At 46.0% G+C, this 13,672-nt stretch overlaps 1 protein-coding gene across 2 annotated transcripts in view; it reads left to right on the forward strand.

The window, feature by feature from the left end:
• LOC137420556 (uncharacterized) overlaps positions 1 to 9,097 on the forward strand; it is a 71,382-nt gene extending 62,285 nt beyond the window's left edge. For both annotated transcript variants that reach the window (XM_068105704.2, XM_068105705.2), the window contains exon 5: positions 7,249 to 9,097. In XM_068105704.2, coding sequence (XP_067961805.2) covers positions 7,249 to 8,688 — 1,440 coding nt within the window. In that variant the 3' untranslated portion in view covers positions 8,689 to 9,097. The remainder of the gene's footprint in view (positions 1 to 7,248) is intronic.
• Positions 9,098 to 13,672: the final 4,575 nt, after the last annotated feature.

Consider the following 13,672-nt stretch of genomic DNA (forward strand, 5'->3'; position numbering starts at 1 on the left):
GGGAGACGTCGCACAAGAGGGCCGTGCCCGCGCCGTCGAACGGCACCTCGGTGATGCGGAGGCCTGTGACAGCGGTCCGCAAGGCCTGGACGTCGGGGTCGGCGGTCTGGTCCGCCGCCATCCGGGCACAGTCGATCCCGAGGTGGGCCGTGTGGGCGACGGACCGGGAAAGGCAATCTGCCACCGGGTTGTCCTTTCCCGCGACGTGCCGGATGTCCGTCGTGTACTCGGACATGGCCGAGAGGTGACGCTGCTGCCGGGCTGACCATGGCTTGGCGACCTTGGCCATCGCGAAGACCAGGGGCTTGTGGTCGACGACGGCCGTGAACGAATGGCCCTCGAGCAGATGGCGGAAGTGCCGGACCGCCAGGTGGAGCCCGAGCAACTCGCGGTCGAAGGTGCTGTACCGGCGTTCGTGCGGGCAAAGCTGCCGGCTGAAAAACGCCAGTGGTTGCCAAGCACCACGCACCCATTGCTCGTGCACCGCGCCCACCGCGTAGTCCGACGCGTCGGTGGTGAGGGCGATCGGTGCATCGAGCGCCGGGTGCGCGAGCATGGTGGCGTTGGCCAAGGCGAGCTTCGCGCCCGCGAACGCCGCATCCATCTGCTCGGTCCAAACAACGTCACCTTTGCCCGGCTTCCCCCGGAGGGCCTCGTGCAGGGGGCGCAGGAGCTGGGCGACGCGGGGCAGGAAACGGTGGTAAAAGTTTACCATGCCCAGGAACTCCTGGAGCCCCCTGATCGTGCGGGGGCGCGGAAACCCCTTGACCACCTCCACCTTTGCCAGTAAGGGGGTGGCCCCGTGCCTGGTGATGCAGTGCCCCAAAAAGTCGATTTCGGCGACGCTGACTCGGCACTTGGCGGGGTTTACGATCAGGCCATGCTGGCCCAGGTGCTCGCAGAGCGTGCGGAGGTGGCGGAGGTGCTCTTCGCGGGACGCGCTTGCGACGAGGATGTCGTCCAGGTAGCCGTAAATGCAGTCCAAGTCGCGCAAGACACTGTCCTTCAACCGTTGGAACGCCTGAGCCGCATTCTTCAACCCGATGGGCATCCGAAGAAACTCGAAGAGGCCGAATGGTGTAATGACGGCCGTCTTCGGTATGTCCTCCATCCTGACGGGGACCTGGTGGTATCCGCGGATGAGGTCCACCTTAGAAAAGAAGGACATTTTCGCCAACCGGGCGGAAAAGTCCTGAATGTGAGGGACCGGGTAGCTGTCGGGGGTGGTGGCATCGTTGAGGCAGCAGTAGTCTCCGCACGGCCGCCATCCCCCGCCGGGCTTTGGCACGATGTGCAGTGGCGACGCCCAAGTGCTCTTGGAGCGCCGTACGATGCCCAGCCGCTGCAGCGTAGCGAACTCCGCCTTCGCCACCGCGAGCTTCGTCGGCTCGAGGCGGCGTGCCCGGGCGTAGACCGGTGGCCCGACGGTGGGGATGTGTTGTTCCACCCCATGCTTGACGGCCACCGCCGAGAAGGTGGGCCGCGTGAGGGCCGGGAAGCTGGCGAGGAGGCGGGTGAACTCGTCCGCTTCCGGAAGCGTACAGACCAATCTCGCCGGGACCGAACCGCTCAGCAAGCTGCTTGGCGAGCCGCTCAGGGAGCTGCCCAACGAACTGCTCAGCGTGCAAGCAAGCGAGCTGAACGTTTAGGCCTGGACGAGCCTTCTGTGCTTAACGTCGACCAACAACCCATTTGCACATAGGAGGTCCGCACCGAGCAATGCCATTGGCACGCTGGCGGTTACGAACATCCATTGAAAGCGTTGCCCTCTGAACCGCAGGGAGAGGCAGCGCTTCCCGAATGTGCGTATGGGTGTACTGTTGGCTGCAAGCAACGCGGGGCCCTGGCCCGCGGTTCGCTTGTCGGACGTGGAGGCGGGGATAACGCTCACCTGTGCGCCTGTGTAGCAGAGGAAGCGACGCCCGGACAAGGTGTCCGTGACAAAAAGGAGGCTGCCGGAAAGGCCGACGCTCAAAGCCGCTACCGAGCGCTGGCCCGGGCATTTCCCGACTTGCCAAACGAGCACGGCGGGCAACAATTCCTAGCCTTGTGGCCAAACCTGGCGTGGAAATGGCACCAGGTTTGTGGCGGAGGCGGAGGCCGCGGCTTTCACGGTGGTGGTGGGCGGGGCGTGGCGGCAGCCACGAGGTGTGCATCGGCATCAGCCTCGGGATCCACGAGGTGTGCAGCAGCATCAGCCTCGGGATCCGCGATGGCCGCACCGACTCTCGCCTGCGTGTCACAAGCCGCAAAAAACTTGTCGGCCTGGACGGCCAGAGCGTGGGGTTCCTTTATTTTGGAACCGGCCAACGCGAGGCGTACCTGTGACGGTAGCTGGCGTAGAAAGAGCACCCGGAATAAAAAATCTAGGGCTTTGTCACCCAGCAATGACAGCATGTAGTCCATCCGGACCGATGGTCATGTGTCGCCGAGTTCGGGAAGGTCCAGGAGGCGGTTGGCCCGTTCGCACTCCGTGAGGCCGAACGTGGCGATGAGGAGACGCTTGAGCGCCTCGTACCTGTGGTCGGCCAGTGGGTTCCGCAGGACGGACACGACTTGGGCGGCTGAGCTGGGCCTGAGGGCGGCGATGACGTGGTAATAACGCGTCTCATCCGCCGTTACGCCTCGACGTTGGAACTGTGCCTCGGCCTGCACGAACCATACCTCGGCCTGAGCTTCCCAAAACTCAGGGAGCTTCACCGCGACCACGTTGTTTGACTTTGGCATGTTCTGTTGGTCAGCGGCGGCTGAACCAGCGTCGAGGTCACCAGTGTAGTGCGGTGCTATGTGCACGACTTGTTTGCCAAGAAGATAAGCAACAACGCGGGTAACCAAAAAGAGTCTTTATTACAAAGCTCAACTATAGCACTGAGGTGCTCGGGGCTGCACGCCCCGTGTATATCCTGAGGCCACGCCTACCCCTTGGGCGTGGCCGACACCCTCTTGGTGCGTGGAATTATGTCACCGCGCCAGCGAGCCATCGTGTCCGCCACAACTGCAATCACTTCAGTTACCGATGATCCTTAATGCAGAACATAAAGCACAATAGCATAAACTATAGTTATTCTAAACTAAGTTAACTTAAAACCCCAGGAAGTACGAGAGTACAACTGCAGTTCTAACTATACCATTTTGCCTTATGCTTTAAGGCCTTAAACACACTTTTAACCGTGCCCTCACCGACGATGACACGTACAAAAGTTTATTTGTTATTTAAACACTTGTGATGAGGTTTTCATCGTGCATTTGATAAACACTTTGGCAATTAGCGATTAACTTTCAACGGTGATCATCAAACGATTCCTGATTCTACACACGTCTAACTCTTAAACGACTTTCATAAATTTGGCCCATAAAGTGAGCTTGTCGGTGTAATCAACAAAAAGAAAACCTTATCAATGGGAAAAACATCTGGAAAAGGTACACTTCGTTAAAGCCAAGACCAGACTGACCCTGCATTAGCCAAGTAGACACTGACCTCAAGTTAGCCAAGACAAGACTGATATTGCATAAGCCAAATAGACGCCAACCCTGCATTACCCAATAACCCATTACCCACATTACGCAGACTTCCAAGCTGGGGATTGTGGGTACGAGTCCCGTCTGGGTTGAATATTTTTTTCCCCTTACTTTTTCAAGTCTTTTATATCGTCTTGAATAAAGTCTTGTACGATGAACAAATGCATGTTGTTCGTATTTAAAACATATTTATTCTTCAACCTGATTTTCATCGTCATTATGAGTATTGCAACATATCAAATTGCTTATTGTATGGAAATCAAGGGAGACGTAAAAGCATCCCTCCCTTTATAGAAGGGATCGTTTCTCTGGATGCAGCTTTAACACAGGAACTGAAAATTCGTTTCCCGGCTTCTACTGGATGAGTTTGGCTGTAAATTTCAGAAGTAAATGCTTTGTACATGGAGGTAATACGTTCCAAATTTAAGCAACGTCTGTTTCCGCATTCTTGAGTTTTATCTAGAAAACCATCAAATCAATGTTGGTGTCTATCACCGTCTGTCTGTCCGTCCATTTGGCTGAAATGTGTTGGCGCTCATATGTCAAAGGCTATACATTAAAACTTGCTGAATCTTGAAATATACATCGGCCAATACATCTAATTAATGGCTTTCAAAACAAATTCCACCTATGTGACATAGTTTTTGCTCTGCTCATAGGGGTGAACCCCAAAGAGTTGGACATAGAAAAATTTCGCCTCCGGCAGTTATCAATATATGATGAAGTTACGTGCCGAGAGAATGAAAAAGACACAAAAAGAATAGCGGGATTTTTTTTTCTTTGTCCAGGATTGTATTGATATTGTATTTCATGACGAGCAATGGGATAGATGGTTTACAGCAGTGCCGTGTATATTCAGAGTCTGGCCAACTGAAATACTGGCGCAATGTTGCATACCTAACTTCGCGCGCTGGCACTGCGAGATGTATGTCAGCTGTGGCAATCCTGTAGTTCTGTGACGAGGGAATCGATGTTATTACTGTTTGGTCGCAGATTTAATGAGGAACAACTAATTCAAGTTAAAGTGACATGTTGTTTGTTAATAAAATCTGCAAGCGGCGTCATTTATTCACACGAATTGTTTGCCTGTCGCGGCACACGATTTATTGTCAGCTGCATACAGCATACTGATACATTTTATTTCTCTTGGCATGAAATTGTAATTTGATATAATGGAGCTTGTATACTAGTTTTCATCTATTATCTGGAAACGTAACATACAATATTCCCATAATGCTACGAAAGTACAATGTCTATTATTATTCATTAGCTTGGGTTCACAAATGTTGTTATACTTTCATTTTCAAAGTTGTTATACTTTCGTTTTACATTTTCAAAGAACACTTTACTCAGGAAACTGATACAAACAGTGACAAATATTGCGTCATAAACAAATATTTCCTGATATATATAAGCATATATAAACAGTGCATGTTACAGGGTATATGTATAATAAGGGATTATGTATAATACCTGATTTTCAGTTATTATACATAATCCCTTATATATATATATATACCCTATACACTGCATATGTACACGAAAAATGTTACAGGGAATATGTATTATATATATATATATATATATATATATATATATATATATATATATATATATATATATATATATATATATATATATATCTCTATATATATATATATATCTCTATATATATATATATATATCTCTATATATCTATATATATATATATATATATATATATATATATATATATATATATATATATATATATATATATATATATATACATATACGTATACTGTATATATATATATATACATATACGTATATATATATATATATATACATATACGTATATATATATATATATATATATATATATATATATATATATATATAGTTGACTAAATAAATGTTAAGCTCACCAGAGACCTAATACACACGTGTCATGTCACGTTTGATTTGAAACCAATATATATTAAGCGATTTCACTTACCGAACATAAATATGAGTAAGGTGATGGATTCCATCCAACTCGGCGTATTTTAACCGCCCAAATAGCACTTCGTTCCTTGTCTCGAGGAAATCTGTGCATTATACGACCTTGTCCTGGTCTAACAGAACATCCCCAAGCGGCACAACACACCATATTTGTTGATTTTATTGAAATATTACTCAAATGAAATATGCAACGATACGAAGCAATGGCATGGAATGGGTGCAGCGGGAAAGCTGCTCGGCTGAGGTGGTATGCAAAATGGCGCCTGTAAACCACGTGACGTGGGCTCGACCAATCACGGCGGTAGTTGAGCAGATCAAAGGCTGGCCAGACTCTGTTAATATACGGCACTGGTTTACAATATCGGGCAGGACCCCCAGACAGACCGCGGGAAATAGGTTGGTTTTTAATTGGTGTAATTTAATTGATGTATGTGATGTCTCCATGTATTTTTTCATCTGCTGTTGTGATAGCCACTTGTAGTGGCCATAGAAAATGAAAAACATTCTTGGGAAAAATACCAGGGGCATAGAAAAGGCCTCTTTATATGGTATGTGCTCAGTGGCAAACGATAAAAAAGAAGGGATATTCCAAAAATATCTCGTGTGCATGCTGGACTACCCCTTTGTTCTTAGGAGGAACCAAGTAATGCTCCAGAAAAGTTCATATAATGGGGCGCCCTACATCTATAGGTTAAAACCCATCAGTGCGTCAGTACTGTTGTTCGACATTTTCTACAAGCCAAGGAATGTCCCTTCTTTTCTATAGTTTGCGACACGGCACATACCATATAAAGGGGTTTTTCTATACCCCTGGTATTTTTCCCAAGAATGAATTATGAGGTGTATTATGTAGTTATTGGGTACAATTTAAGGGTTGTATTATGTCGTTATTGGGTATAAATGAAGGGGTGTATTATGTAGTTATTGGGTATAAATTAAGGGGTGTATTATCTAGTTATGGGGTATAAATTAAGATGTGTATTATGTAGTTATTGGGTATAATTTAAGGTGGGTATTATGTAGTTATTGGGTATAAATTAAGGGGTGTATTATGTAGTTATAGGGTGTACATTAAGGGTTGTATTATGTAGTTATTAGGTATAAATTAAGGGGTGTATTATGTAGATATTGGGTATAAATTAAGGGATGTATTATGTAGTTATCCGTATAAATTAAGGCGTGTATTATGTAGTTATTGGGTATAAATTAAGAGGTGTATTATGTAGTCATAGGGTATAAATTAAGGGGTGTATTATATGTAGTTATTGGGTGTAAATTAAGGGGTGTATTATGTAGTTATTGGGTATAAATTAAGGGATGTATTATGTAGTTATTGGGTATAATTTAAGGGGTGTATTATGTAGTTATCAGTATATATTAAGGGGTGTATTATGTAGTTATTGGGTATAATTTAAGGGGTGTATTATGTAGTTATCAGTATATATTAAGGGTTGTATTATGTAGTTATTGGGTACAAATTAAGGGTTGTTCTATGTAGTTATAGCGTATAATTTAGGGGGTGTATTATGCAGTTATCAGTATATATTAAGGGTTGTATTATGTAGTTATTGGGTATAATTTAAGGGGTGTATTATGTAGGTGTCAGTATATATTAAGGGTTGTATTGTGTCGTTATTTGGTGTAAATTAAGGATTGTATTATGTAAGACATGTGATGTGTATCATGAGTGCCATTGTCCTAATTTCATTGAATAATGATATGTACACGTTGTTGTCTTTTTTTTAGGCAATGTTCACCTTTGAGGCTGGCAGACGGTGTAAATCAGGACCAGGGAAATTTACCTTTGAAACAATGGAAGGAAACAACATATTCACACAGGTGGAAAATTCCATCTTGCTGAAAAGGGCCAATCGGAGTAGTTTGAATGATAGTGAGGGTGGCTCTTTATACAAAGCTACATCCTATGAATTACTACTTGGACAGGAGGTTGGTGAAGCACCTGTACAGCCACCAAAATGTTTCTCAATAAATCGAGAAAGTGGAGATTGTGGTGCAGGCTCGACGATAGCTGCACACAGGCCTCTCACACGAGAGCTATCGGATACACCTGCTCTACCTTCAAACCACCCCAGATGGCCTGCCTTGCCTCATACTTGCATGGAGAGAAACCTGGAATCTACTGATGTTGTGTCAAGTAGAAATATGAATGTGGAATCTAGAGGAAATGAAGTGGACTTTCCATCAGGACGACCAGCCTCACTGAAACTGCATCTCGTCGATGCTTTGAATGTCTATGAGCAAGAAGGAAAGCATCGTTCTTCAATCCATAAAGGAGTTGGTGCAGAAGAAAAAGCTACAGGTGATAGTCAAAGAAAAGCATTCCGTTGGGGTTCTGGGACAAAGTCAAAGACCATGAAGGCAGATGAGCAGTTTGGTAATGGACAGTTTTCTGTGGGGAAATGGCAGCAAAAGGTTGAAGATCCCGCAAAGTATTTGCCTGTTGAGGACGAAGTGGCAACTTTATTTATGGAGAAGGGCCAACAGGAAGTAGATGTGACACTTACGGTGCCTTTTAGTAAAGTCATGTCCACATCTCCAATCTTCCACAGCATGTCCCCAACAACAATGTCATCATCCTCTGCAGGCTCCACACCACCACGTTCTCCACTCCCACGGTACCCATTACTGGATCAAAGTACCTGCAGATTGGAAGCTCTGCAGGATGTATATGCAGAACCGGCAGATGCCGTATCAAAAAGGAATAACCAGGTCCAGTGGGAGAACAACTCGACTTCTGCGGGGCAGAATCCAACACAGACAAATACAACCTCCATGTATTCGTCATTGTATGAGCGAATTGACGAAGCGCCATCAATGAAAGGTAATGTTGAACACATCTATGACGAGCCAGAGGGCCACGAGCCCCCTCCCTGCTTGCAAGTGTATGACGAGGCACGTGTAGTTTGTCGTGATGCCTGGAAGTTGCAGGGTAGGGATGACAGGAAGTCAGGGTGCAAGGGAAATAACTCTACAGATGTGTATGCCTTGCCAAAGGGGCCAAAGAAGACCCTGACCAAAAAGAAGCCTCAATGCCAGACGCAAGTTCCACAACCACCCTTTGTCCTGGCGCCCACACCCACATTACCACCAAAGGCGTCGGACAAACAGACAAAATCAACAGGAAGAAAAAAGCCTCTTCTCGCTCCAAAACCAGTTGTTCACTGAATGGTGCAGAACAGTTGATATTCCAAGGACACGCAGGCCGAGAAGGCCAATGCCAGCAAAGGCCGAGTGAATAACGAAGAAGAGAAATGAGGCAATATGAAGACAATAATGCTTTGAACTGATTGCCGTGTAATCACATTGATTTGTAGAAACTCCTTTTTGCCCATTGTGCTTACTGTGGATAATTATTTGATGTAATTTGTGATTCTGCATTCAGATTAATGATTTGCTGCTCCCATTGTATCTGTTTCATACCTGTGTGTGGAGGTGCACAGTTTGCCTTTTGGTTCCGAATGGTTACGGCATCGGTTTAACTTGTGGCGAAAGATGGGCCCAATCTCTGCTGTTTGGTCGGTGAAGCAAATGTGAGAGAAGTTTTTTCAGAGGAATAAATTGGTGTTTAGCAATTCCCGAATGGTCCAGGTGACTTTTGGGCCTACCGAAGCTGACTAAATTCAAACTGATCACTGAGAGAATTTGAGGAAATTCTGGACATTCAATATTGCGGTGCGACTTACAAATGCATACCTTTTCTTTAACCCCAGGTAAAGATAGAGCTCAAGTGAACATACAGATTGTCATTTTTATGGCATTGCCCTCTTGGGTGGTGGCCCATGATGATTCCCTACGGAGAACTCCTATGCTTGAGCAGCGACTGCGGAGACTTGGAATGACGGAGGGATATTTTTGTGATGACATGAGTGAACGGTAGTTCCGCCACTTCCACGGGACAACACACAACACGGGGCCACAAGGAAAACTAGCTGAGCTACAACAACAACAACAACAACAACAACAACAACAACAATAACTACCATCTACCGCCAAATGCCAATGATGCGCAGCCACTGCAAACAACCTTCGTTCTTACATTATCTGTCGTGAAAGAAAGCAGCGGTTTGTACGAAACGAGAAGTCTACCATTGATGACGTAGTGGAAGTAGTTGAGACAGGAGGTGGTCTTACACCGATGAGACCACTTGCAGGTTCTAAATGAAAGGTTGTGTTGAAGGAAGGAAGCCGATGAGTGCAGTATACAGTCACGTGAAAAAGTAAGTACACCCCATGTAAAGTTTTGACTTTTTCAACATATTTCAACATACAGCTATTTGATCTTCATTTCAACAATATTGATAGATAAAGGTGATATAATATAACAAATATCATGAAACATTTACATTTTGTAGTCCATTGTATAATTTAAATAAACATAAATGCAAATTTCACATGTGGAAAAAGTAAGTACACCCTTGGCTCTAATAGGTGGTATTGCCCTCTTTGGCAGAAACAACCTCAAGTGGGCGTTTGTTATAACTGTCTACCAGTCTCTGACATCGACTGGGAGAAATCTTTGCCCACTCCTCCATGCAGAATTCTTTCAGCTGTGCGATGTTTGAGGGGTTTCTTGCATGCACAGCTCGTTTCAAATCCCCCCACAACATCTCGATGGGATTTAGATCCGGGCTTTGACCTGGCCATTCCAGAACCCTCCATTTATTTATTTTCAGCCATTCCTTGGTGGATTTACTGGTATGTTTAGGGTCATTGTCATGTTGCAAAGTCCACCTTCGGTTGAGCTTCAACTTTCCGACAGATGGCCTCACATTATCCTCAAGCACCCTCTGGTACAATGAAGAATTCATAGTGGATTCTATGATGGTGAGCTGCCCAGGCCCTGATGCAGCAAAGCTGCCCAAAACCAAAATATTTCCACCACCATGCTTTACAGTTGGTATCAGGTTCATGTGGTCGAATGCTGTCTTTGGATTTCACCAAACATGTCTTCTGGTACTGTGGCCAAATAGCTCTACCTTTGACTCATCTGTCCAGAGCACATTGTTCCAGAAGTGCTGGTCTTTGCCTGGGTGTTCATTGGCAAACTTTAGTCTTACCCTGATGTTCTTTCTGGACAGCAAAGGTTTCCTCCTGGCACACCTCCCATGTAGATCAAATTTGTGCAGCCTCTTTCTAATGGTAGACTCGTGCACTTTGACATCAACAGTGGCAAGAGCTACCTGTAGGTCCCGTGATGATATTCTGGGGTTCTTAGAGACTTCTTTCAGCATCTTGCGGTCTGCTCTCGGGCTGAACTTGCAGGGGCGGCCTGGCCTGAACAATTTGGCAGTTGTTTGGAATCTTCTCCACTTGCAGATGATCTTCCGGACAGTCGAATGATTGATTTCAAATTGTTTGGAGATCTTTTTAAATCCCTTCCCAGACTCGTAGGCATCTATAACCTTCTTTCTGAAGGCCTCAGAGAGCTCTTTTGATCTAGGCATGGTGACGCCACACACTTCAACAACAAAGAGCAAACCAAACTAAATGTCTGAGGTTTAAATAAGACAGGTTCCTCCAAGATCCTCTCCAACGATGTTCTAATCATTTGCACCTGAGCTGGTGCACCTGATTCTAATTTTAGGTATTTGAAGTAGTGATAAATGTAGGGGTGTACTTACTTTTTCCACATGCGAAATTTGCATTTATGTTTATTTAAATTATACAATGGACAACAAAATGTAAATGTTTCATGATATTTGTTATATTATATCACCTTTACCTATCAATATTGTTGAAATGAAGATCAAATAGCTGTATGTTGAAATATGTTGAAAAGTGAAAACTTTACATGGGGTGTACTTACTTTTTCACGTGACTGTATATATTTTTTGTATTCTTGGTTGAGGCTCGTATAAGAGCTAACATAGAACATAGAACGGCACTCAGTAGAGAGCATACCTCCGCCAGGTGGACAGTTAATGTTTTGTAACCAAGAGTAGACCAGAAAATCACAATACAGAATCACAAATCACAAAGGACCTTCAACCTGACGGACGTTTCCTGGACCACTGGGCCTACCTAATCCTTGGGGTTACAAGAAACCCTTGTGTTGTGGTGTTATATTCCGCTCAATAAGTTACATTTACACTTGTTTATTACACTAATCCACATAGATATGCTTCAGTTTACACTCAGTGGAACTTCTAAACATTGTTCCTTTGGCCGATGTGTATTAACTGTCGGCTGTACAATAATAATAATATAATAATAATAAAATAAAATAATAATAATAATAAATGAAACGGTTACTACTCGAGTCCATGGGTCTGCGGTTTGTCTGTTTTCCATGGCAAATGGAAACAGGAAGTACGATTTACAAATCTAACCATTTCAGCAACGGATGCTCTGGGTTTGTGACACAAAAATGACTTTGCAATACAAGTGACTGAGAAACATTATTATTATTATTATTATTATTATTATTATTATTATTATTATTATACAGTATTCACACTCTACATGTTGCACTACCGTGTATGTAAAGGAACATCTATATTATTCCAACAAATGAAATCGCCTTCAGCATGTTCTACATTCTGCAACATGAATGCATTGTGAGCAGGTGAGCAGGTTAACAGGTGCCAATGGAGGGAAAAACCTGCACAGAGTAGCGATTAAAGTGATGGAGGTGTGTGCTATCCCTCTCCCACTCTCATGAGCACCGTTGGCTGCAGGTGCAGGAAATGCAACGTGAAGTCTGATTTGCATAGGTGCACCAGTCAGGCCAGGTAGTCGGCATGATGACGGTTGCCCTTGATGTCCAAAATGGACACAGGTCACTCTGTACCTGACAAGGTCCAATAAATGGGTTGCACAACTGAGTGTCTGTGTGAGAACGAAATAGAACAAGGAATCAACTGCTTCCGGTTTGGAACAAATGTCAACGAAGCAGCATTTTAATCCTGCTAACAAATGGACACGACACACCATTCCATCAAGGTGCAATAGCACACCACTGTTGGGCACATAAGCTAAATGACATCTGTCCACAGACATAAATTATCATGGAGAAACCTATTGTGTCCTTTTCAGGTACAGTGCGTCATCTGTCCACGACGAATAGTAATTTACTGGAAATGTTGATCCCAATCATGCTATTATGGATCGTCTTGAAGGCCGCCATATTTGTTCTTGATTTATGGAGGTCAAAACATGATCCAATGGTACATTAGTAAAGACAATGGCACTGGAAGTTTACTCCTTTTATTTTCTTCAAACAAAGGTACAGCAATGCTGGGTCCCTCCTCCCACCCCTCACCTTCCTCCTCTCACCCTCACCTTCCTCCTCCCACTCCTCACCTTCCTCCTCCTCCCCCTCCCCTCCCTAATCCCATCCCTCCCCTGCATACTCCCACCCCACCCTTCTCTCCTCCCACCCTCCCTTGCCTCCTCCCACTCCTCCCCTGCATTTTTGCACCCCACCCCTCCCCTCTCTCCTCCCACACCTCACCTGCCTCCTCCCACCCCTCCCTTTCCACTTCCCACCACTCTCCTGCCCCCTCCCACCCCTCCCTTGCCTCCTCCCACCCCTACCCTGCATACTCCCCCCTCTCCTCTGCCTCCTCCCACCCCTCCCCTGCATACTCCAATCCCACCTTTCTCTCCTCCCACTTCCCTCCTCCTACTTCCATCCTCCCACCCCTCCACTTCCACCCTCCCACCCCTCCCTTTCCACTTCCCACCACTCTCCTGCCCCCTCCCACCCCTCCCTTGCCTCCTCCCACCCCTACCCTGCATACTCCCACCTCTCCTCTGCCTCCTCCCACCCCTCCCCTGCATACTCCCACCCCACCCCTGACGGCAGATAAGTCGAGGAGTGGGAGGGGTGGGAGGATGTAAGGGGAGGGGTGGGAGGAGGAAAGGGGAAGGGTGGGAGGATGGAAGTGGAGGGGTGGGGGGATAGAAGTGGATGGGTGGGCGGCGGAAAGGGGAGGGGTGGGAGGAAGGAAGGGAAGGGGTGGGAGGATAGAAGTGGAGTGGTGGGAGGATGGAAGGGGAGGGGTAGGAGGATAGAAGTGGAGGGGTGTGAGGATGGAAGTGGGAGGAGGGGTGTGATGAGGAAGGGGAAGGAGTCAGAGGAGGGATGTGGTGTTGCCTAGCAACACTGGGTAACTTTGCTAGTCTAATGAATAAATGAATGAATGAT

This window comes from Myxine glutinosa, chromosome 2 (genome assembly GCF_964187855.1).
Source record: "Myxine glutinosa chromosome 2, kmMyxGlut1.1, whole genome shotgun sequence".
In the NCBI taxonomy this organism is placed as follows: domain Eukaryota; kingdom Metazoa; phylum Chordata; class Myxini; order Myxiniformes; family Myxinidae; genus Myxine; species Myxine glutinosa.